Source organism: Mytilus galloprovincialis, chromosome 6 (genome assembly GCF_965363235.1).
Source record: "Mytilus galloprovincialis chromosome 6, xbMytGall1.hap1.1, whole genome shotgun sequence".
NCBI lineage: Eukaryota > Metazoa > Mollusca > Bivalvia > Mytilida > Mytilidae > Mytilus > Mytilus galloprovincialis.
Window position 1 is genome coordinate 25,105,080 of NC_134843.1, and position 27,533 is coordinate 25,132,612.

Below are 27,533 nucleotides of genomic sequence, written 5' to 3' on the forward strand. Positions count from 1 at the left end.
CTATCAATTAGTTTCAATGAGTTAAACATAGAAATTACATAAAAAGTGACAAATATATTATTATATTATAGGAACCTATATATTAAATACTGATGAAACTGGAGAAGCTTTTCAAGCATTACACAATGCCATGGTTGTCATCGGCTTACAAATGAACTCGAAACTAAATCAAAGGAAGAGCGTCAAGTGTATTGCTTGAAGATAAATTTAACTAAAAAAACAATGTTTCAACGTGAAAAAAACAGCAACATGACATATAAAGGGAGACCAATCCAGAAGATTTTCAGTTTTAAAGACTACCATTTGTCAAATAATAGTATTGCTATGTTTGCAGCAGACATATGTGACAGTATGAATCAAGATCTTGATTTCGCAAGCGCCCACCAATTTTTGCAACTTAGAAAGAAAGGCACATACAATTTTCAAGATAACATACAAAGTGATCAGTGTGATTCAATTCAAACTGAAGGACAATGATGTCAAGGAGGACTATTGGTACTTCTATTGAGCCGACAAGGTGTTTGGACAGACATATATTTATATAAATTCAAAGCATTTTAAAGTGTATTCTGTACAGTGTTGCTAGCAGATAACAGATTCACAGATTTTGTCTAAAACCATCTTCTTTAGTTTCTTATATTCTATAACAACATCTAAGGGAATTGTAATTTATTGCCAATCCTTGATTTTGTCCATTTTGTTCAAATTCATGACAAATGGAACCAAATACTTTTGTTATCAGTATAAAAAAAGAAGATGTGGCATGATTGCTAATGAGCCAACTCTCCACAAGAGACCAAATGACACAGGAATCATAAACTAAAGGTTTTCAACAATGAGCAAAACCCATACTAAATTGTCTGCTATAAAAGGCCCCAAAATGACAAATGTGAAACAATTCAAACGGGAAAACTGTTTAACAATGATTGTATTGAACATCTTCCAGTTTAGATAAATAAGAAAAGTCAATAACTTCTATTTTATTCTATATTGAATAAGCAGGATTCTATATTAGCTGCTCTGTGACAAAATACAGATATTTCTATTTAGGATTATGCCATTAAACAGATATACAAAACAATGTATACATATTATTTATATATTCTAGTACAATAACTATGTACATGATCATACACAAAACTCATATAATTTCAAAAGTTTAAGTGCATTTTATTAAGCTTCAGGAATATGTTTTTCAACTGAGAATAGTGAAAGAAGTAAAGTTTTTTTCAAATTAAAAAATCAAAATCAAAAGAGAAAATGTGTATGAACCTTGTTATCTTTCTTTTTATCTTTTAAAAAACAAACTACATACTATTTTTAAGTTGGCAGTTCCTAATATTAAACAGAGTTTAATTTTTGAGGTTGTTTGTGTAAAAACATTTTGAATGGAACTATTAATATTCAATGTAACCTCATATGAGTATTCTTATCTCTCTACAGATCTTATAATATGCTAAATAAGCTGAAATTAGCAAAAATATTATTTAATGAACAGTTATCCTAGCATACTACTAAATAAAAGAAAATAAATATTGTAAAAATAAAAAAAAAATGGTATTAAAAATAGTCGAATATTAAACCAGCCCACGATATATAAAATATAAAAATAAATATTTATAGTCCAATTTTTTCAAGATTTGTGTGGAACAGTATTTCTGTTTAACTTGCAATTTTTAAACCTGTTTTTTGTTTAAATATTCATACATTCAATTATTTCTTAGTCGCACTATTAGCAAACAAAAATTGTCCCTCTTTTCTTTTTTATAACCCTGAAAAAAGCTTAAGATGAAATAATTGCATGATTAAAGTTAAAGCTTTCCAAATTAATGCTAAACATAAAATATTATAAACAAACAAAAACATTAAAAAAAAGTACCAATAACTACTGAAAATGAAATGTTATCACAAAAATTGTATGACTAAACTAGGGATATGTATTCATGTAATTAAACACTGCAATTCATGAAAATCTTTATTCTCAAGTTACCAGTTTAAGTGAAACTGTTTGCAAAAAGATTCTGTTCAACTTAGCTTTCCACTATAGGTTATTAGGATATGATATATCAAAATTCTATTTTAAGCATTTTAACTTGACAATCAGTGCAGCCATGTGCAATTTTTTTTATTTGTTAACTAATTTTTTTTAAACAACATTTAACATTATTTGAAAAATTATAAATAACAAAGTATAGACACTAAATATTTGTACACTCAAATATTGTTTTATTAATAAAATACTTAGCATTTATCATCATTAGAGTTGTAACTAATTACCCAAATACTAAAATTAAAGATTTTTGTTTTATTTAAATTAGAAGATAAGAAAAAAAAAGAGGCTACACTGAAAAAAAATACAGAACAGAAAATTAAAGTATTTGAAAAACTATATCAGCCAGTAAAAAACACATTACACTAATGATTTATACAACATAATCATATTTATAAACATATGAAACATTTATAAAATGTGTAATAACAACATATGAGATGATAAACAAATTTAATAAAACATTAAAATTATATCTTTAGCAAAACCCTGAATGAAACAATGGAATAATCACACCAACAACAAAATTAGATATGAAATAGGACAAAAGCAAAAATATGATGTCAAAGGCAAAGTTTACACAATAGTTTGTGCAAAAATAATTCATGCAAGAATTTTTATTTTAGTTTTATTATAAACTGTATTTAATTTTAAAAGTTTTAACCTTTTGAAAAACTGTACATGGCCTGGAAAGATATTTGGATATTTATTAAAGGTTTGTAATTGTGTATAATATGAATTTCAAAACTTATTGTTAGTTGACAATATTATTTGCAACATTTTTACTTCTTCCCAAAGAAAAAAAATCATGAAAGTCTCCACTGGTGTCTCAAAAATATATACATGATAAATACATTACATTCAAAATGAAACACATGACATTCATTGTATTTTTACTTTGTGATTTATATACCGAAACCTGTTTAGTGCCACATATTTACAGAAAGTAAAATTGAAACCCAAATACAAGGAAAACTATAAAAAAAAAATTGAAAGGTCTTTAAAATCAATGACAAGCAATATTTTAAATTCTTTATTTTAATATATATACTAATCAAGTGAATCAAATTCAAAGTAAATAATACATGAAAAAATCCCTATGGCATTCTGTAGTAACCTTAATGACCACTATCAGCCCTCTAACTTATTTTAGTAACACGGTTAAGATGGTTAATATAAGAATTTTTTTAAACTATCCACTTATTTCCCTTTTAAGAGCTTTTTATTTCAATTCATTTAAAAAAAACCAGTATCAATTAAAAAAAAAACCTGTTTGAGAGCCAAATCCCAAAATTTTATTTCTTAGTTATTTAAACTTTTAAATCTTCTTTCCTTAAATTCGTTTAATCTAAGCCCTTTGAGATTTTTACTTTTTTCTCAGATTCTACATATTTTGTTGACCAATAAACAAACTGTTATAATTATCCTCTTTCTGACAAGATAAAATTCTAAAAAAGCTAGAAATCACCCATATCTATCAATGGTTTTACCACAATGATGTCATCAAGGATTAGACAATGTTTTATCATAAGAAATGATGGGAGAAATGTGATCGCTGCATTTAGTATACAAACTATGCGTTATCTGTGACATGAATACACCCATACTGCAGTAATAAATTAACATCAAATATACATATAATGATACACAGTATATAAAAACTATCCATTATAACACTAAACAATATTAATTAGTATATTTTTTTGTCTTCTAAAATCATATCTTACTTTTACACTGCATTTAAAAATACCACTGAAAGAAAATCTGCCTTAGCATTATTTGACTTGTTTTTTGGAGGCAAGAGTTAATAATTTTTCCAATTTCTATAATGGACTGTCAGGTGCTTTATGAAGGTAGATATAGCCTAGATAATGAAATGTCAAAAACACCTCTCTAAGCGTAATGTCCTAATACCATCAAATGAGCCTCAGTATATATATGTTATCATAAGTTGTAAAATGATGTAAATTTGAGCTTCTGTTAGCTTCAAATTGAGAAATATGTTCAAAAAACAAGATTACCAATTTTGTCATGTGGGATCACCTATTCTCAACCTCTTATCAAACTAAATTTTATGTAGCTCAACATACAATGTCAGTCAAATAGACATTTTTTTTATCAATTTGTAGGAGTAGTCAATGGTATTTTTAAGCATGAAGTATTTCCCGGTTTCAATCTTGAGGTTCATTATGCAATTCACTCTTATTTTCTTGAAATTATATCTTATTGTTTTGTAATTGTAATAAATTATGTAAATGCTTTCTAAAATGTGATTTATTTCAAAATACTTTTTTATTGACTGAAGTCAAAAAATTCTATATCATTTAATCTGCAACCAAAAATATATAAGCATTGTATCGCACAAGGAAAAATTTGTGAAGAAGTTGAAGTTGTTGGCACATTATTGTAACATAAAAGATATTTATAGCATAAAATTTTAAGATTTTTGTTGGGAGGAATAAATTTAAAATTTTCATATTATATATATACTTTAAAATAAAAAAGCAGTCTCAATATTTATATTGATCCATTTTGACGATGACCAGATGGACTTTATTCAAATTTCAATCACCGTATAAATTTTCTACACACATTTTGTGTTGCATATAAAATTCCAAATCATATCTTTACTACACCCTTCTACCAAATACAAACAAAAATCTATATTTAGAACCACTCAGTTGCTGCCACATTAGTATTGAGTACGGGTTTCGTAGGTGGTATGTGTTGTCGTTGTGGTGGCAGCTCCACCAGATGAAGTTGTACTTCTAGTCGAGAAGCTGGAGCCACTGTCCTGCCACTTACGGAATTGGAAGAAGGTATCTGCACCCAAGACAACCAGGATGATCACGCAGAAAACCTAAAATGAAATATCAAAACAATATTATATTTTGTGCAGTTTTTGTTATCTCTTAAATTTGAACGAAAACGATAATAAATAATGATATGGAGTCTGGTTTAAACTTTTTCCTTTAATTTTCTGTGAATTCATTTAAATATAAAATGTTATTATTTTAAATTTTGATTCCTTGCAATTAAAAACAAAAAGTTAAGATACAAAATACTTGTCATATATATAAGCTGATTATGACTTAATAATGTGTTGAAACAATATCTTCTAATGATAAACTATTGTTGGCCTTAACATAAAGCAATAGAATCAAAGTGCTTATTATTAAGCACTGAAGGGTAAAGATTCAAGATTGTCTTAATTTATCAGTGGGAAGTAAAATTAAATAATGCATTGTATAAACCATTGGTTGTAGTTGATTCATAGTTGATTCAACTATAATTCTGGACAAAGCAACATAACTCCAATTATCAAAGATTACTTTAACCACCTTGTAAAAGTTATGTTATTTTCTTGACAGGTATAACATCAATTTGTAATTAAAATATCTCAGCATATATTTCGTTGATAAATTTCTGTTAATGTTAATGGATATGATGTACAGTCCATTATAAAATGTTGCAAAAGATAGACAAGATCAACATTGAATTGATATAGTTGACCTTTTACTTACAGTAACTTAGAACTGACCTTATCACAAAGACTATAAACATTAAATGAAGTCAAAATCAGAGTACACCTGAGATCAATCCAGGTTTTTGGTGGAGTTCGATTTCATGTTGCACAGTCTGTTATTTTCTAAGAAAGCAACCATTTAACTTCAATGGAGGACAGGGTGTGTTATTGGTCTTTCGTCTTTTTTCACGCGTTTCCTACGCTATCTATCAAATTATATTTTTTTTTAAATATAACACTAAAAGGTATGAAGGAAATATGTTTTCTGAATATTTTTTTGGTCATCTGATTGATGACAACATTTTATTTCATATTGGTGATCAGAATATATTTTTTTTTTTAGCAAAAAAACATATTTCTTCCCCTTGAGACTTGAAACTTAATGGGAGGGAGAGACAGAGAAACAGACAGAGACAGAAATTGTCAACTAAAGCAAAGCTAAATAAAGGCAACAGTAGTATACCGCTGTTCAAAACTCATAAATCCAGGGACAAAAAACAAAATCGGGGTAACAAACTAAAACCGAGGGAAACGCATTAAATATAAGAGGAGAACAACGAAATAACACCGAAACGTAACACACACAGAAACGGACCAATCATCAGACAAAACACCACGAGAATAACAAATATAACAAGAAAACCAAATACATGAATTTGGGATAGACAAGTACCGTGCCACGTCTGATCTCAATATCTCAAAAATAAGAGAAAACACAAACGACTCAACGTTAAAATGCAACACACACAGAAACGAACAATAATATAACAATGGCCATCTTCCTGACTTGGTACAGGACACTTTTAAAGGGGAATAAAAGTGGTGGGTTGAACCTGGTTTTGTGGCATGCCAAACCTCGCACTTTAATGGCAAAGTTAAATATAACACCGAAATGACAACATAATATTACAGGACTACAATACAAATAAATAGGAGAACACATTAGACAAAGAAAAACATGATTAATAGATAATAAAAAGCATCAGGTTTAAAATTCAATACGCCAAAAACGCGCCTTGTCCACACAGGACTTACAAGTGACGCCCAGATATAAAAGATCGAAAGTGAAAAAAGTACAAAGTTGTACAGCACTGGAGATAAAAAGTTGAAAAGGTTTCGCCAAATACGGCATTGTTTTTATGCCCGGGATAAGAACATTCTTATTATATAGAACAATTCATGCTATTGCAAACAGTAAATTTTATCAAATGAATATGAAAGAGATATACATAAAGAAACTGAAGTATTAACTAATTACAGAAAACTAAACCCGAATACATAACGCCCAGATATAAAAGATCGAAAGTGAAAACTAAACCAGAATACATAAGATATACTTACACCACCTGCAACTAAACCAGCACTTTGTGGAGCCTTGCCTGACTGGGCAAAGCAGACTATGGCATTTATAAAATAGAGTACAACATAAACCACAAAGTATATAAGTATCTGTAAACGAAGGAAAAGTTGGCTAATATAAACATGAAAACTAAAACTAAGGTTAACTAAATGTATACTTAGAAATTTTTCTTCCAGTTTCATTTTCGTAAAATTGCATCAACAGCTGTGTGCCTTTTTATTTTATATATAAATAGCACATTTTCACCAAAAAGTTTAATGCCACACAGAAATCTGCAGAATGAAACTTCATGTGAAAATAAATCTGGAACAAAAATTAGCAGTTAACTTGTTTCAAATCATCAGATTTAGATAAATATTTGATAGCAAATAGTAGGATACAGGATTTCTCTACTACTATTCATTTAAAATCTAAACAAAATAATCTTGTAGACTATTTTTCTCTTTTGCCATATTATACAAAAAATCTTGTACTTCTTTTGAAATCTGATGATTTGGCTATTTAATGAGTATGCCAGAAATAAAGCAAGGCCAGTTAAATTACTTAGAAGACACAATCAGGACCTGCAGGCTGCATATAAACCCAAATGCTAAAACAAAAACAAAACCATAAAAAATTCCCCATAATAATTTTGATCTAGAATTTTCTCATAGTCCATATAAAATAGAAACGATTTTTTTTTAAATATATATAAAACTAGCATAAATTTTTTTTCTTTTCAAATCTGCTCTTTCATCTATGCTAATTTAATATCTTTTCGTTTTTTTATCTTACTTTTTTCATATTTTTCAAATCTTGTTCTTAACCACGTCAACTGGCCTCACTTAATCATGTTGACTGTATTAAAATCAAAGCTAAATATGTAAGGGCTATCCAATTTAAAGTTATTAATCTAAGATAATCCAGCATTAACCATTTGGTCAGATGTAATTTCAAAAATATCTATTGAGCTCATTTGAATATGTATTTATATATATATACATTCATCTTGAATGAAGATAAATTGAATGAAAAATAAAAATAAATCTGAAAGCATTGATTATCATCTGTTCAAAGATCAGTAAGTTTAAATGGAATAGCCTTTGAACCAAATTAATAAAATATAAGAATTGGTATGATCTATTGCATGCTGGGAATTAAGGGTCATGAACTTACTGCTCCAGCAATTAAACCACCAGTTCCAGAGCCATATTTTCCAGCTTGTATAGCACAAACCAGAAATGATATTAAGTAAAACACACAATATACTACATAGTAAATCAGGATCTGAAATCAAAAGGTATGAAAATTATAGTAAACACAAGATTTCCCATACAGAATTTATAAGTGTTCATAATTTAATGAAATATGATGGTCTATACTTATTTGAATTTATTATTTATTGATTGTTAAGATGAAGCAGTGTACCTTCAGTATACAGTTTTTATTGGTGGACTGGTGTAAATTAAGTATGTAAAAAAAAAGAAGGGGGAAATGTGTCAATGGGACACAGATGATGCCCCTGCTTGCATATCATATAAAGTTATAAAGGGACAAAACTGAAAACTTTAATCAAAGTGCTTGTAAGCCATTGTAAGCACGGAAGGGTAAAGATTGTTTTATTTTTTTCAGTGAACTTTGCATTGTAAAAGGCATTGGTTGTAGTTGATTCAATTACAATTAAGGACAAAGGAAGGTAACTCCAATTTTAAAATTTATTTTTAACAATTACGTCATTGATATTTTTAGACCAGATATTTGGTTCCTATTTTTCCATTTGTAAAAGGACATAACTCTATAACAGTTGAAGTGACACCACCAAAATTAAAACTTGATCTGTATTTTATGATAATAAGCATTGCGAATAAGTTTAATAACATTTGGTTGAGAGAAACTAAATTTAGAGATCAAAAATGAAAAATTCAGCAATTTTTCCATTTGAAAAGGGGCATACCCTTAGAGATGTAAATTTGACACTGCCTAAATTTAAACTTGATCTGTGTTTTGTGGTAATAAGCATTGTGTACAAGTTTCATTATCAGGTTAATTTATTGTCTGCACTTTTCAAAGGTCATCTTGGTGGATAATCACATGGTGTCCAGTTTAAAATACCCACTAAATGCTTATACATAATAAACAGTCTGTGCATTGTTATTTCTTTTAGATTTTTTGTCATTTGAATACATGTTTTAGTATGTTAAAAATCAAATACATGTATGCGAGATCCGTGAACATGAATTGTAAAGATATGAATTTTTTTCCTTCTTTTACTTATGGATTGCTGTCTCATTGGTAATTTACCAAAAATACTTATTATTAGTAACAATCTTGTTTTGATGAAACTTACGATTAACATCCAGGGTCCTGGTAGTTTGTAGATAATACGTAGCATAAAGAAGATCCATAGAATAAGTACAGTAATCAGACAAGATATGCTCACAAACTGTACCCATCCTCCTCCAATGAGGCTGTAGTATGGGTGGGAGGTTACACAGATAAATATGATCAGACTCAGGACCTGAAATATAAATAAAACATTCATTTAAAACACATGGTTGTGCTTGCTCATGTGCTTTTGGTTAGAGATTACACACAGAATTGAATATGAGACTCACTGCCTGAAACAAACTGTTTAAAATATAAAAGTTTGTGTTTTAAAAACACAATAAACAATGTATACAAATAAAATTATTACACATCATCTTTAAATGGAAATGATGGAGGTTGTGGAGAATATCAAAATCAGTTTCAGGACCTGACACATTTTCAAGTTTAGACCAATGAGTACATATCTTAATACAATTCATATTTGGTAAAAACATGAACAAATTATGCAATTCAGATAATTTTGTTAATAATTTTGTTTTCTCATACATATATTAAGAAAATAAGCCAAGACTTATATGTATTTCTTATTTTATCAAAATACTACAGCTGATGAGGACATCTGTGTTAATTGTTTTAGTTCATAGGATTTTTTAGCAAAGTAATTCTTTTCTTCAACATGTTCAACAGGATATACTCTCCTTACTCCTTTCCAAAATCAGAAAAGATATACATGTATATATATATATTACTAGAACACACCCGTGATATCACGGGTCCGTGACTGAATTAAAGTATATAACTATGCGCAAGCCTTACTTTAGTATTAGTATTGTCATCTGATAAAGTCATGTCGATTATAATAAGATACACAGTTTTTCTCTGCTTTCAAGTCTTTCTGTTTGAACCCGTTGAACTGGAACTTACCAGTTATTGGTAATATTAATTATTTGGAAAACAAAAGGTCCTGGAATGGAGTATTTTTTAATCAACAGCATTGTCCTATATAAGTTATAAATAAAGTTGAATTCTTTGCTTTGCTGTTTTACGTCATGCCCACTAACAAATTGAAAACTGTACATATATACGCCTTATTTTTAGTCCAGATTTTTAGTATTCGTATTGTTATCTTAGAAAGTCTTACAGATTAAAATGCTACAATAGGTAACAATTTTACAATTTAGTAGTGTCAAATTAACCCTGTGGTTATGACCCGTGTATATAGCATATTAGTCCTGAATACAACGTTTGGTGGTGCGCCTGTCAGATGCTGAACGTACAGATAAGGTAACAGGTGAATATACTATTGGTATCGGTAGCGGACTCGACCCGGAACTTCTTAATTATTGGCAATATTAATTACGTGGAAAACAAAAGAGCCTGGAGTGGTGTAATTTTTAATCTACACCTTTGTACTATATTAGTTATATATAAAGTTGAATTCTGTGATTCGTCGTTTTTACGTGATGACGGCTGACAAATTGGACCTCGTAATTTTAGTATTATAGATATAATCATGATAATATAGTCATGATATATAGTCATGATTGTACAAACTACCACTTAAAATAAATGCAGCACTGGTTATGAAATAAAATTACCATTTCAGCTATTTTCAGTATGGAATCTATAGATTTCATATACATTTTATCCAATCCAACGTCTCCACTTGAGCTAGTTGTGGTTGTTGTTTTCTCTGTCGAATCGACATTATATTGGCTGTCCATCTTGAGCCTGTTGGGTAAAGAGGACTTTCTTTAAAATTTATGTGGAATTTCTGAAATAGAGTAAGGAACTAAATTAGAACAATCAGATTTTCCTTTAAAATCAAAATAAATCATAATTTTTTGTTGATATCTTTTTGTTGATATCTTATTTATCCCTTTTAACACACACAATATACACTCACAAACATCTTACACAGAAAATAAAGTACATGTACTATTTAATAATGATTTAAATAATCAACTTTGCTTGTGTATAAATAGATAGAGTGATTCCTTGTGGTTGGGGAAGGTCACCCTGGGTGTAACGAATTCTGATATGACCCTTTTCTGCTAATATTAAAAATGTAACTACTTATTGAACCTACAGATTTATATTTGAGTAGTTTACATACATTAACTATAGCATTCAAACAAATAACCACACACATGGATCTTTAACTAATTCACCTTGAAGTATAAACAAATGATAAAAACCAATAAAGTTTATATCAACTAAATCACTTTGAATCTTAAAGGTAACAACTCAAATTATGTTTCCTTCCAATAATATTTGTATCTTACTTTGTGATTGACAATCGCCTTAATGGCCAGTATATATATATACATTCCACAGCAAAATTTTCAATCAGAATTTAAGTATTAGCAAAATATTCACAGTTGCAGATTCTTAAAAACTAATATTGTAATGATTAACATGAAGTGCATGCCAAAAAAGCATGTTTTAGTTCAAATAAATATAAATAGATTAAAGTAAGACCAATAATAAGCTGCTGAACAAATTTCATTTTCTTAAAACTTTAACAGTTATGTTTGAGTTGTATCTCTTTGAAAAAAAGAGAAAGTACTAACTTATAACATATTCAATCCTCAAGGTGTATTGTGGTGCCACTGAAAATGTAGTACCTATATACATTACATGTACATCAGCAACATGTATTGTTGATATCCATACTACATTTATTATCAAGTGTGCACACACTGAAATATCTTGCCTGCTTTCTTGCTTTTGATTACATTCTATGTTGAGTGACTGTTGTCTAAATCTATGAGATAAAGGTATTATTTCAAATATAACAGAAGAGTTTTATCATAAATTAAACCAATAAATCTTGAAAGTTGTACAATTCTTCACAGTATAAATCAGATCTTCTTGTAAGCTTTAACTGGAAGCATAGCAATAAAGTCATTAATGTCATCAGTTTTCTATCAACACCATATGTTTCACAAGGAAATGTACATTGTACATGCTTAATGATCCTTCATGAAGCTTGTTTGTCTAAGGATATTAAGTCAATATTTAGAAAGTATAACAAAGCTTTTTACATCACTCATTACTTATTTAGTTGCCTGTTAAAACGTGACATTATATCAGGCATAAAAACAAAGTGAAGAAAGTCATTTTAATTCTATTATTTCCTATATACAATACTCAGGATTCATTTATTTTTGTGGGTACCAATTTTCATGGATTAACATGATTAAAACTTGCATGTTTTAAATGTTGATATTCAATTTAGTGGTTTTGCCATAGTGCTTTTAATAGTTTGTAATGTGTTGAATATCTAAATTCATCATTCATCTCTACACATAAAATCCACAAAAATTGGTTTCCAATGTATAATAATGAATCCACAGTATTAAAATTCCGGTATGTTTCAACAACTTTTAAATTTTGACTAAGAAAGAGTAAAAATTGGCTCTGTAACCTCTTTGCACTAAAGAAATATATTCTGTAACTTTGCACATTGTAACATAATTATCTTATTAACATGATTAATAAAACCAACAAGTCGGCAGTAAATAATTGTCATTTTGTTTCTTTATATCACAAGAATTTGGCAGATATAGTCCTGTAGCGATATAAAAACAATGTATATATAACGATTTCCATCTACATGATACATGTAATAGTTAATTATTTTCTTGTGTTTATGTAGTCTGTAGCTGAGCAGTGAATGAAGAAAATAAGCAGGTTTTTTTTAGCAGAGTATGAAGTTAATTATTGCGTAACCATTATTTGAAGGTAATGTCAGACAATGACTATTGGAAACAACAGCTGTGCTATGTGTGTTTAGAAAGTGTCTACTCAACTACTGCTATAAATGCAACAAGTCGTTGTTTCATTGTAGGTGTTTTTGTTCACATTTATACCAATTTTAATGGTTTGTAACAGTTGGTTCAAGAGAACTTGGTTTTGTAGTTTCATACTTAACCAATGTTAAATATACATTGTACATACATGCATTTGTTTGCTCATGTACAAAATGTACATTCTGTAGATTTGATAAACAAGAATGCACACGCTGAAATGTCTCGCCTTCTATACTAATCATTGATATTATGTTGATAGTCCTAAGTATAAAGCTTAGTTTTATTACAACTGTCTCATAAACTTAACATTAACCAAGATAACTAAACAAAGACCAATGAACCTTGAAAATGAGGTCAAGGTCAGATGAACCATGCCAGGCAGACATGTACAGCTAACAATGCTTCTATACAACATATATAGTTGACCCATTACTTATAGTTTAAGAAAAATAGACCAGATCACAAAAAGTTAACACTGTGCAATGAACCGTGAAAATGAGGTCACTGTCAAATAAAACCTGCGCGACTGACATAAAGATCATAAAATATTTCCATACACCATGCAAATATAGTTGACCTATGGCATACAGTATTAGATAAAAAGACCAAAACTCAAAAACTTAACTTTGACCACTGAACCATGAAAATGAGGTCAAGGTCAGATGACATCTGTCCGCTAGACATGAACACCTTACCATCATTCCATACAACAAATATAGTAGACCTATTGCATATAGTATGAGAAAAACAGACCAAAACACAAAAATTTAACTATAACCACTGAACCATGAAAATGAGGTCAAGGTCAGATGACACCTGTCAGTTGGACATGTACACCTTACAGTCCTTCCATACACCGAATATACTAGCCCTATTGCTTATAGTATCTGAGATATGGACTTGACCACCAAAACTTAACCTTGATCACTGATCCATGAAATGAGGTCGAGGTCAAGTGAAAACTGTCTGACAGACATGAGGACCTAAAGGACCTAAATATCGTCCCCCGTCAATTATTAATTGGAATGAGTGTCGTAATATCATCCACGACTCACTCCATACTTACTGTATGAAATGGATAAAACGGGAAAAAGCTGACAAAAAATCTTTGGACTCTTTTTTTAATTCAGTAATGAAGATAGTTGATATACGTATTCAACATTTTAAAGAACATTTTACTATAAACAATAACCACAATAAACCTATTTCTCGTATCAAACATAAACTAAAAGAACTAGCCGAGGAATTTGTTTTTGTCCCGGCAGATAAAGCTGCTAATAACATTATTATTGCTTGACGTAAATTTTACATTGAGGTTCTGAAAAAGGAAATCACCAATTCACCAACATTCCAACTGACTCCATTTTCAGAAAACGAAATCTGTAACAAACATAAACTGTTAGCCACCGCTTTACAAGCAGAGCCAAATACAATGAAAGTCCCAACTATGTATTGGCTTCCGAAGCTACACAAAACCCCTTACAAATATAGATTTATTTCGTCTTCAAGCCATTGTTCAACTACTAAATTGTCTATTCTTCTTACCAGCACACTTGGTACAATTAAAAACCTGATAATAAATTGTTCAAATAAGGCCTTCGAAAATAGTGGAATAAATTACTTTTGGAGTGTCAAGAACTCGTTGGAAGTACTTGATAAATTGCATGCTTATATTGGTGATTTTGAATCTGTTCAAAGTTTTGATTTTTCTACCCTGTATACCACATTGCCTCACATTTTCATTAAGAAAAAATTCACACACCTAATTAAATGGGCATTCAAAAAATCAGAATGTGAATATATATGTTCAAACTCTTTTAGGTCATTTTTTAGTAGCAATAAACAAAAAAACTATGTTAATTGGACATGCTTTGATACTATATATGCCCTTGAATTTTTACTAGATAACATTTTTGTTTGCTTTGGAGATTCCGTATATCGTCAGATTATCGGAATTCCAATGGGGACTAACTGTGCACCACTTACTGCGGACCTGTTTTTGTATTGTTATGAGTTACAATTTATGACAAAAATAAGCAAAGACCCATCGAAACAACATCTGATAAACAAATTTAATAATACTTTTAGATATTTGGATGATATTTTGGCTCTCAATAATGACGACTTCAGTATGTATATATTAATGAAATTTATCCTGTTGAACTTACTTTAAATAAAGCTAATACTAACAATGACCACTGCCCTTTTCTTGATCTTGATATCTATATCACTAATGGAAAGCTGAATACTAAAATTTATGATAAAAGGGATGATTTTTCATTTCCTATCGTTAATTATCCGTTTTTAGATGGTGACGTTCCCTTGTCACCATCTTACGGTGTTTATATATCTCAACTTGTACGATTCGCTCGTGTATGTAACAATGTTTTCGATTTTAACGAGAGAAATTTATGTATTACTGAAAAATTATTACACCAGGGTTTTCGATATCACAAACTAGTCAAAACATTTACTAAATTTTATCATCGGTATAAAGATATCATTCGTAAATATAGCTCAACATGCAGACTTCTAAAATATAATACGTTCAGGTATTTCACATCCAATTGTTTATGGTAATATTCTTTATAAAGCACAAAGGTGTCAGTATTCACCTCAGAAACTTACAAAACCTTTGAATAGACTTATTAAGAAGGGATATAATTACGATACTGTTGTCAAGTCATTAAAGATTGCATATTTTGGCGTTAATATTGAGTCACTGATAAGGTCTTTGCATCGGAACTAAACACATTTATTCTAAAATACAGTTGTTGGCATGACACGGGTTATGTTCTTCTCATATATGTTATGATGGTATGATACTAAACCCCTAACGGGAAGGATTGTGCCTGATGTTCATATGATGAAATCATAATCTTTCAGTCAGTTTAATTGAAGTCTGGAGCTGGCATGTCAGTTAACTGCTAGTAGTCTGTTGTTATTTATGTATTATTGTCATTTTGTTTATTTTCTTTGGTTACATCTTCTGACATCAGACTCGGATTTCTCTTGAACTGAATTTTAATGTGCGTATTGTTATGAGTTTACTTTACTACATTGGTTAGAGGTATAGGGGGAGGGTTGAGATCTCACAAACATGTTTAACCCCGCCGCATTTTTGCGCCTGTCCCAAGTCAGGAGCCTCTGGCCTTTGTTAGTCTTGTATTATTTTAATTTTAGTTTCTTGTGTACAATTTGGAAATTAGTATGGCGTTCATTATCACTGGACTAGTATATATTTGTTTAGGGGCCAGCTGAAGGACGCCTCCGGGTGAGGGAATTTCTCGCTACATTGAAGACCTGTTGGTGACCCTCTGCTGTTGTTGTTTTTTATTTGGTCGGGTTGTTGTCTCTTTGACACATTCCCCATTTCCATTCTCAATTTTATGAGGACCTTGCAAGGTACGCACATACCAAATATAGTTATCCTATTACTTAAAATAAGAGAGAATTCAACATTACAAAAAATTTGAACTTTTTTTTCAAGTGGTCACTGAACCATGAAAATGAGGTGAAGGACATTGGACATGTGACTGACGGAAACTTCATAACATGAAGCATCTATATACAAAGTATGAAGCATCCAGGTCTTCCACCTTCTGAAATATAAAGCTTTTAAGAAGTGAGCTAACACCGCCGCCGCCGCAGGATCACTATCCCTATGTCGAGCTTTCTGCAACAAAAGTTGCAGGCTCGACAAAAAAAATCCATGTTATTTAAATTTGTGTTTGTTTGTATTTTCATAGTGTTCTTGTTTTCTTTTGTTGTGTGTGTATGAAATAAAACTAATTCACATTTACATGTAAGGGTGACAATACTCGGTATCTAAGAATGTTGGGACTATCATCCATTAAGTTACCATACTTTATTCCAGGGGCAGATTCAGGGAGGTCACACCCCCTCCTTTATTGAGCTAAACGTATATATGGTTATTGCATTGTTTATTTTTTTATAAATCCTGGACCGGCACAAAGTTTCAGCTCAATGCTTTAAATTTGAATCATCCTGTACAGTTCTTTGTAAAAAAATAACCCCCATCTCCAATGCTATAATTTTTTGACAGCAATTTTTCTTTTCCATATCCCTATCCTTTTGGCTTTTTTTTAAGCTGAAAATAAGTGCATCCATAAGACCATAACTGACTTATGTGCAAACATCTACATATTAGAAATACAGGAATAAAACAGATGCAGATCCACAGGATCGTGAAGAGGGGAAAAAAGGGCCCGGGTCCCTTAGCAAGCCATTATATAAGATAAGAGATAAGATAAGAATTTTATTAATCTAATCAAGAACCCATAAAGGGCATCATTTTACAACACAATATGATTGGAAAAAGCAAAACAGAAAACTAATACCATACTATAACATTATGGACAGGATCAGACCCTAACACAACATGTGTTTTATATAACTATTATATTAAATCTTATAACAATAAAATATTATATTATTTCATATATTTTGTTTACATCTGGATCTTATTTCTAAACCTTCAATTATGTAATTTCCTAGGCACATGAGAGTTGGTAAATGCTTATTTGTGAACAGCCAGAAATATTTTTTATCATTAGGTAGTTCTTTAAAATTAGTACAAAAAGTGATAACTTTATCAAATAATAATTTCCTCTGTTCATCATATAATGGACAATTTACTGTAAAATGGGTCTCATCTTCAATAGAATTTGATCCATGTGATAAGCAGTGATGACATAGACGTTGAGTTCTCTCTATGTATTTTTTACTATATCTATCTTTCTCAATTCTAAGATCATGAGCACTTATTCTCATTTTACATATAGCTCTTCTTATACTAAAATCTTTAATTGATAAATAAGCCTCCTTTACAAAGTCAGTCTTGAGGTTGAAATAATTTTCTAATTTACTATTACCTTGTGATAAGGTTTCAGATCTTTTGACCAACCAAAATGTTTTAAAACTATTACAAAGTTTACCTTTTACAAATTTAATTAATTTATTGAGCTTTGTATCTAAATTTTGTATATCAAGTGATTGAAGTACATATTTCATAGATGAATACAAACAATTAATGTTTTCTGCATCTAAAATTTTATTACAAACATAAGCATCATAAAGTAACCCTTTGTCCAACTTGTTAAGCCTGTGTACATATTTTACCATAGATATAATGACAGAAAAATAAAGAAGAAATCTTGCAACCTCTGATAACACTGCTATAGTTGAGGCTTTCTTATTTACACCAAGAATATACTTTAAATATCTGAAATGTGATTTTTCCAAATAATCATTTATGTAGATTATTATCACTGGACTAGTATATATTTGTTTAGGGGCCAGCTGAAGGACACCTCCGGGTGCGGAAATTTCTCGCTACATTGAAGACCTGTTGGTGACCCTCTGCTGTTGTTTTTTATTTGGCCGGGTTGTTGTCTCTTTGACACATTCCCCATTTCCATTCTCAATTTTATAATTCAAATAGATAATCACTTTTTTTCTTGCAAGCAGCAGAGTTAATTTTAAATGAACCCCAAATTTCACTACAATATAATAAAATTGGTTTTTTTGTGTGATCATATAAATGAATTGCAGTATCAATACTTGGATTACAAGCTGACATGGATATATATATGTTTGGAATGATACTCATTTAAAGTTTATGCTTTTATCATATATGAAGCTCTTTAAGGGAAACACTAACCCCTGTACCCTCTTAATCTGCCTCTGTAAATCAAATATTCCAAAATTTATATACTGCAACACCAATCTTTTGAACTGTTTTTATTTATTTGCATCTCATTATCCATCTGCACATGATATACCATGTACAACACATATTTATTTCATTACATGTATTTATCAATATTTGATTATAAAATTATCTCCATTTTACCATGCAGTTATATAATTTCAATGTGACAGGGCTTGAATATTAACAAGATTCATTTTACAATCTACATATTTATGGATTTTTCCCATTAGAATGATAGTAAACTACAAAACATTTTACTCTTCATTCATAAATATGTAAATCTATTGATCAACCTTACGGTTTCTAGTTATTTTATGTTCGTACAGTAATCCAATATAAAATGTGTAAAATCAGATTGATCATTTTGATGTGCAGAAATCACCAATATTTATATTCCTAAGAGAGTAACTCCTTCATCATTTCCATGTCATGTTGTGATCACTTTAATTCAGTTATACAATTTTGTACCAGATGATAAGATTGGTAATTAAACATCACTCGGATATGACATCGGAAAACTGTTCATTATATAATGCAGTGATGGATCCAGGGGGAGAGTTCTAGGGGGTTGGAACCCCCTTTAAGACGATCAAAAATGGGGACATAGAGTTGGAACTCCCCCTATATTTTGGGTTGAGACCCCCCCTTTTTCCCTCTTGAAAATGACTGGATCTGCCCCTGAAATGACAATATTAGAAAAAAGCTGAGGAAGATTTAGCCTTGATTATACATTTGTACATATACATGATATACATCTGTGCTTTCATCCTCTTATACATGGTATGACTTGATATAAATTGAAACATCAATCAGAAATGACATCTTAAAACTGTACATTATATAATGACCCTAACAGAAAAATATCTGACTAAGATTTAGCCTCGGTCATACATATATATATGTGTGTATACTTCATCCTCATATACATGTATGTTATATATATAACTTGATATACATTACTAAATAAATATACACAGAAGCATTTGATACCTTGAGCATTCCCACTTAAGTTAACAACATCTAACATAAGAACCTTTGACATCATCTAGACCTTCTGGCCTTAACAATACATACCTACTACCTGTTAAACAAGGTTTATACTAAATTCTTTCATCCAGGTGATGAATTAATATAATTTTTAAATGGCAACAAAACTCATCTCATGAAACATTAATTTGGTATAACAATGAAAAGACATTCAGTAACTTCAAATATAGAATGGATTTCCCATTGATAAAAGGAAATAAAATCTTCCTGTAGAAATATCTTGACAGATATATAAAGATATTTCAACTTATCATATTTACAAGATGTATTAATCAGTTAAGATTTAATATTCTGTTACTTAAATGTTCCATTTTTTTCCCCTCTCAACCTTTTCATATCAATGTGACAAAATCACTGTAAAATTACATTGTATACATTTTACTTACATGACTTATAATGAATGAGTTATATATATAAATATAGGATGTGAAAGTTCACTGATGAAAAACAAGATAAAAGAGGAAGCTCTCTGTATCATGTGAACATGTATCCTTCAAAATGATTGTAATTATCTAAGGGTTTTCATGAATTTAGATGCATTCATTTACCCAGAAGAGGAAATCAGAGAAAAGTTTCCCATTTATAAGTACCTTCAATTTGTCAAAGTGTGTGAAAATTGAAATATAAGAGGGTCTTATGTGCTACGATATATAAAAAAGATGTGGTAATTGATTGCCAATGAGATCATTCTCTACAAGAGACCAAATGACACAGAAATTAACAGCTATAGGACAATGTATGGCCTTCAACAATGAGCATTCAAGCCCATACAGCTTAGTCAGCTATAAAAGGCCCCAAAATCACGTCCATTCTTGCTGAAATTTCTTTCTATAATTACAAAATAAACCAGATGCTCCGCAGGGCGCAGCTTTATACGACCGCAGAGGTTGAACCCTGAACGGTTGGGGCAAGTATGGACACAACATTCAAGCTGGATAATCAGCTCTAAATTTGGATTGTGATTAAATAGTTGACACAGCATAGGTTTCTGACACAGAATGAATGTGGTCTAATGAACTTAAAATATTTTTTTTGCCTTTGAGCAATTCACTATGCTGTTGAATATTAATCCTCTCAAAAAAATGTTTGAAGAAATTTTCTTTTTATTTATGAAATCTGAAATGAGAAAAATTTAACCCCCCACCCCCATTTGTTTTCACATCCCCCTTTCCCTTTTTCCAAAACTGATCTCAATTCAAATTTCTAATGGAGTTTGCAACAATAACTATACTCATTTAAATACATCATAAAATATTAAAATGTAAAATAAAGTGCTTGTTATCACTGAATGGTAAAGATTGTTTTAATTTATCAGTTGGTAGAGAAAGTGAATATACATTGTATATTGTATAAAACACTGATTTAAGTTGATTCAACTACTATTCTGGACAAAGAAAGATAACTCCAATTGAAATATCAATTATATATCTGTATTGTATAAAACAAAGATTTAAGTTGATTCAACTACTATTCTGGAAAAAGAAAGATAACTTCAACTGAAATTGCAATTAGATATTTCTTGCTATTGCGCAATACTGAGTATTTGAAAATATTTGCTATTGCACAATACTGTGCAATTGAAGATTTCTTGCTATTGCGCAATACTGTGCAATTGAAAATTTCTTGCTATTGCACAATACTATGCAATTGAAGATTTCTTGCTATTGGTGAATACTGTGCAATTGAAAATTTCTTGCTATTGCACAAAACTTAATATAATAATTTTGGATCCTGATTTGAACCAACTTGAAAACTGGGCCCATAATCAAAAATCTAAGTACATGTTTAGATTCAGCATATCAAAAAAACCCAAGAATTCAATTTTTGTTAAAATCAAACTTAATTTAATTTTGGACCTTAATGTAGACCAATTTGATAACAGGACCAAAATTTAAGAATCTACATACACAGTTAGATTTGGCATATCAAAGAACCCCAATTATTCAATTTTTGATGAAATCAAACAAAGTTTAATTTTGGACCCCGATTTGGACCAACTTGAAAACTGGGCCAATAATCAAAAATCTGAGTACATTTTTAGATTCAGCATATCAAAGAACCCCAAGGATTCAATTTTTGTTAAAATCAAACTAAGGTTAATTTTGGACCCTTTGGACCTTAATGTAGACCAATTTGAAAATAGGACCAAAAATTAAGAATCTACATACACAGTTAGATTCGGCATATCAAAGAACCCCAATTATTCAATTTTTGATGAAATCAAACAAAGTTCAATTTTGGACCCTTTGGGCCCCTTATTCCTAAACTGTTGGGACCAAAACTCCCAAAATCAAACCCAACCTTCCCTTTATGGTCATAAACCTTGTGTTTAAATTTCATAGATTTCTATTTACTTATACTAAAGTTATTGTGCGAAAACCAAGAATAATGCTTATTTGGGCCCTTTTTTGGCCCCTAATTCCTAAACTGTATAGGAACCAAAACTCCCAAAATCAATCCCAACCTTTCTTTTGTGGTCATAAACCTTGTGTCTAAATTTCATAGATTTCTATTCACTCAAACTAAAGTTATAGTGCGAAAACCAAGAAAATGCTTATTTTGGGCCCTTTTTGGCCCCTAATTCCTAAAATATTGGGACCAAAACTCCCAAAATCAATCCCAACCTTCCTTTTGTGGTCATAAACCTTGTGTTAAAATTTCATTGATTTCTATTCACTTTTACTAAAGTTAGAGTGCGAAAACTAAAAGTATTCGGACGACGACGACGACGCAGGACGACGACGCCAACGTGATAGCAATATACGACGAAAAATTAAAATTTTTGCGGTCGTATAAAAATTTCAATGATGGCATAAACAATTTATAGTTTTATGAACATATCATTTATTAGAGACAGATAAGACTGAACTAATATACATGTTTCCTTGACACCATCAGTGTGAGCGAATAACAAAAGTTTACAATAAACCTTAATCTTTCAAATCAACTAGGTAAATGCTGGGTAATATAAACCATGAGGTCCCCCCTACTTCATGCTTTTTGGTTTTTTTACCATTCTTTATTTTTTTAACCTTTAAACTTTTCTTTAAAAGACCAAGTATCACAACAATGTAACACTTGTTAATTTAAATAATTGATAAACTATCAAATTTCATTTCTTCAGTTGTATTCAACCATTGTACATGTGATACTCAGTAGTAGTACAGGAAAAATTACATGTCACATAATTTCCCACTTAATGCTTTATTAAGTGTTTCATGATTGAAATATGATAAACACAACACTAAACTTGATCACCTCATTTTACAGTTAACATATAAGTTCTTCTAGATCTTACAATGTCTTTATGCGATCAAAAATTTTAACATTCAGTCATTGGCATACATTGTGTTTTAGATGTCTTATGGCTTAAATAAAATATATAAATGACTACCTACAACTGTACATGTACATGTATATAGGTGTCCTAGTAAATGGAAATAATTAATTGTTATTTAATTTCAAACTGATGAGCAAATATAACTATGTCAAAAGTTCAGCAATTCTTTTCACAAAAATTCTTACATCTAATTAATTTAGTGGGGTTTTTCCTTTCTTTTAGCCATAAAAAAAAGATGTCATCATGTGGTATGATTGCCAATGAGACAAGTCTCATCAAGAGACCAAATGACTCAGAAATTAACAACCATAGGTCACTGTACAGCCTTCAACAATGAACAAAGCCCATACAGCATAGTCAGCTATAAAAGGCCCTGAAATGACAAATGTAAATGTCTGTCCTTCCTCAACTAAATGTCAATTTTTTAATTGCTTCACTTTTTGCATCTTTCAAATGAATTCTTCCTTTTATTCTTTTTTTTCTTACAAATTTCTTCTGCAAGAAGTTAACTAAAGATCAAAAGAAAACAAGTATGTATCTGATTATATACACCTTGTATCACAATGACCAAACATCACTTGAGTACTTCTGAAGTACTTATCAAACATGACAAGAACATTGTATATTTAAGTTAGTGTACATAGTAGTTCACTTTATATGAAGTTCATCATAAAAGTCGTGACTTTACACATTACAAACATCAGTCAAGTGTGAGCATATATCTTCCCCCCAGATTTATAATATTTTGGATAATTATTGTGTTTATGTATTTTCCTGAAAAGGAAATCAATAGTTAGAATTCTTGCATTTAATTGTCATTTAGATAATAAGAGTCTTAAAACATTTATTACAATACATTTTTTATGAGAAAATGAAAGATGCAAATCATTTTTTTATCTAGACTTGATCAGTGATTTCACCAAATTTTTTAACACAAAACTTGAAAAATTTCCCAGAAGTACTTAATTTATTGGGGTTTTCATTTTTAAAAACTGCTAACACTTTTAAAGCTACAAATCAGTTAAAAATGATCCAAGAATGATCTGCTTTACAGCTTATCCTTCCAGAGCACCTGAAATCACTCCCCTTTTTTGGTGGGTTCGCTTAGTTTTTAGTTTTCTATGTTGTGTTTTGTGCACTATTATTTATCTATTTCTTTTTAGCCATGGCGTTATTAGTTTATTTTTGACTTATGAGTTTGAATGTTCCTCTTAAGTATCTTTCGCCTCTCTTTTACTGTTACTCTTTTAATGTATCAAAATGACCATTTGTACAAATATACTGATATGACATTGGTAATGTATGCTGATTAACAATATATTGCATATAAAACTGGTTAAGTAAATATACCAATTATTGCTTCACCAAAACTTATACAGTAGCCATGCATAAAACTACAAAAACAAGCAAAAAATAACAACACTTAAAAGTAATTAAGGTACATGTAATTCACTAAAAAAAGCGGTGCATTACGTTTGCGCGCATTACCATTACATTTGCGCGCAAAAATCATTACGTTTGCGCGCATTTTTTTGACAGGTAAAATACAAGTCATAATACTGTATTATTTATTAATTTGTTCAATTATTTACAAGTATCAGTACCCTTTCCGTTAGTCTAAGTCTCCTAAGGCACCTATTTTGAAAGAATTCAATCAAAAAATAATATTTTAGGGAAAAAACAGGTCATAATATCTATTTATTTATAAGGTGTCGGCAAAAGTTTAAGAAATCTGTGACATAGCCCATTTATCATAATTTGAACTTAAGATATAACCGGGTTTGAAATTGATTTTAGAATTCAATATGAACAATATATAATTTGAATTAACAAACTATTTTCAAAATTAATAATTGATAGTCATATCTATTATGAAAAAAACAATAAAGTATAGTCATTTATAATTTAATATATATGAATTATTATTTTTACCTGAGATTACCTGTAAAATGAATGCGCGCAAACGTAAAATATTTTAATCCCCGAATGCGCGCAAACGTAACGCGCCCCAAAAAAGTGAGGTTGAGATGGCCAATTATATTCAATGAACTGTGTAATAATAAAATAACATGGCGATAAGAAACATATATGATGAAGTATGTAAGAAGTATAACCATGAGAATTGTCTGAACAAACATTACATCATTATTATAATTACCGACAATTTTCACATCAAACAATAAATACCTTATACTGCATACACACAACACTTTTGTTCATCAATTGAGGATGCAGATTTTTAATAGGACATGTAACTTTTTCCCCATGCCATGGCATGACTTATTACATTTTACTATGATATTTCAACACAGCTTTATTTGTACTATTTATATCCTGTTCATTTTTTATCTGATTGTATATAATATATATGTATCCTTTAGGTCTAAATTGCAAAAACAAACTTTTATTCTATATAATACAACATTGTACAATGGAGATGCAATTTAAAAGATGCATAATGGTCTTGATAGGGTAGCATAATTTAGGGGAACTGCATTTCAATATTTTTAATCTGTTTTACTTAATATTGCCCCTCCCCTTTTTCCTCCATTACTGGTATTCTGTTTGTTTTTCTGTTATCTTTAAACCTCATCCACAGACCCCAAAGCAAAGTATATTTTTTTTTAAATCATTATGTGAAAAAAATTTAGAATTACTAGTACAAATGTATATACATTGTACATCATAACATCCACACATTTTTAATACATTTAGTTTGTAATTTATCCTGATGATTCAACATGCATTCATTTTAGTACAGTGTTCATCTACCCATTTCTTACTTGTACACATGTACACATGTAGAACATTTTTTGTAAATGAAGTCTCTTTTTTAGATCGAGAAACTTTAAATATAGAATAACAAAAGCACTTATTTAAAGGTATTTTTTGTAAAAATTAATACTAGATGTATTAGTTTATAGTACATAAAATTGAAAATGGAAATGGGGAATGTGTCAAAGAGACAACAACCCGACCATAGAAAATACAACAGCAGAAGGTCACCAACAGGTCTTCAATGCAGCGAGAAATTCCCGCACCCAGAGGCGTCCTTCAGCTGGCCCCATAACAAATATATACTAGTTCAGTGATAATGAACGCCATACTAAACTGCAAATTGTACGCAAGAAACTAAAATATAAATAATACAAGACTAACATTTAAGGCCAGAGGCTCCTGACTTGGGACAGGCGCAAAAATGCGGCGGGGTTAAACATGTTTATGAGATCTCAACCCTCCCCTTATACCTCTAGATAACCAATGTAGAAAAGTAAACTCATAACAATACGCACACAAGAGAAGTCTGATGTACATTGTAGTACTAGGAAAGAAAAAAAAAAACATTTCCCCTATGCACCCCCATTGAGTTCAGTAATATAAACACTCAGATTACTACTACCTTAGTTTATAAAAATTACATCACCTCATCATCATGATCATCATGTTTATTGATTGACTATGATCAGTGATGTATGAATGACATAGCTTGTAGATATATCTTTATCATCATCTCATGTTAATAGTACACAAATAGTAAGATTAATAGACACACTACTGTTTCATTAACTTCTTGTAACATCAAATAAACCTGCAGATTCCTGTTTCTAAGAACTGTGCTACCTAGCCAGGTTTAAATGCCAGAACTATTTTCGTTAAAGTTCTTTTTTATTGTGTATTAGATGATATATATAATAGGTGAAAAGCACTGAAAACATGTTAAATGAATATTGCTTTGGAAAAATAGGGACAGGAAATTAAATAAAGCATCATTTCCAATTCGCAAAATTATAATATACACATGTAAGATCTAAGAAGTTTTTTTGGTTTCTTTTTAATATCAAGTTTACTTTCTATCTGAGACATGTAAGAGTTTAAGAATTTAAATTAATTGATGACAGCACTACACAATCATGATATCATAGCTGTCCATGAACCAGCTAACAGAAAAATATCCTTTCTGTACAAATCATACTAATTTTAATAAAAAAAATATGGGATATTTTTCCTACTTCAAAATCTTTTCTAGTGTTATATATTCTTAAGAGCTTGGTCTGGCAGAGTAGAAAGTATATATGTACACTATGATTTAACACTAAAGAGCAAAGTTTCTCAATATAGATTAAATTCATTTTTGGAAAAGTAAAGAAACATGAAAATTTTAAATTCATCAAATATCCCTTAGTAACTACAACAAAAATTTTAATCAAGATGCCTGGAACGGATGAGCAGTACAATTACAGTTTAAATCAAAGTGTACAAATAACTATACGGTATAGTTATGTATGTAACATGTCAGATGCAAATAAGTTTTGTTTTAAGGGCCTTGCATTAAGGTGGTACCTAACACTATAGG

At 30.1% G+C, this 27,533-nt stretch overlaps 1 protein-coding gene across 3 annotated transcripts in view; it reads right to left on the reverse strand.

Moving 5' to 3' along the window:
• Positions 1–964: 964 nt before the first annotated feature.
• LOC143079232 (plasmolipin-like) overlaps positions 965–27,533 on the reverse strand; it is a 33,012-nt gene continuing 6,443 nt past the window's right edge. For 2 of the 3 annotated variants that reach the window (XM_076254468.1, XM_076254469.1), the window contains exons 2-5: positions 10,842–11,017; positions 9,263–9,433; positions 8,092–8,202; positions 965–4,910 (exon numbers count right to left, since the gene is read on the reverse strand). In XM_076254468.1, the coding sequence (XP_076110583.1) occupies positions 4,743–4,910; positions 8,092–8,202; positions 9,263–9,433; positions 10,842–10,967 (576 nt within the window). In that variant the 5' untranslated portion in view covers positions 10,968–11,017 and the 3' untranslated portion in view covers positions 965–4,742. Of the gene's footprint in view, positions 4,911–6,917; positions 7,026–8,091; positions 8,203–9,262; positions 9,434–10,841; positions 11,018–27,533 lie in introns of all 3 variants that reach the window. The other variant, XM_076254470.1, reaches the window with a different exon arrangement.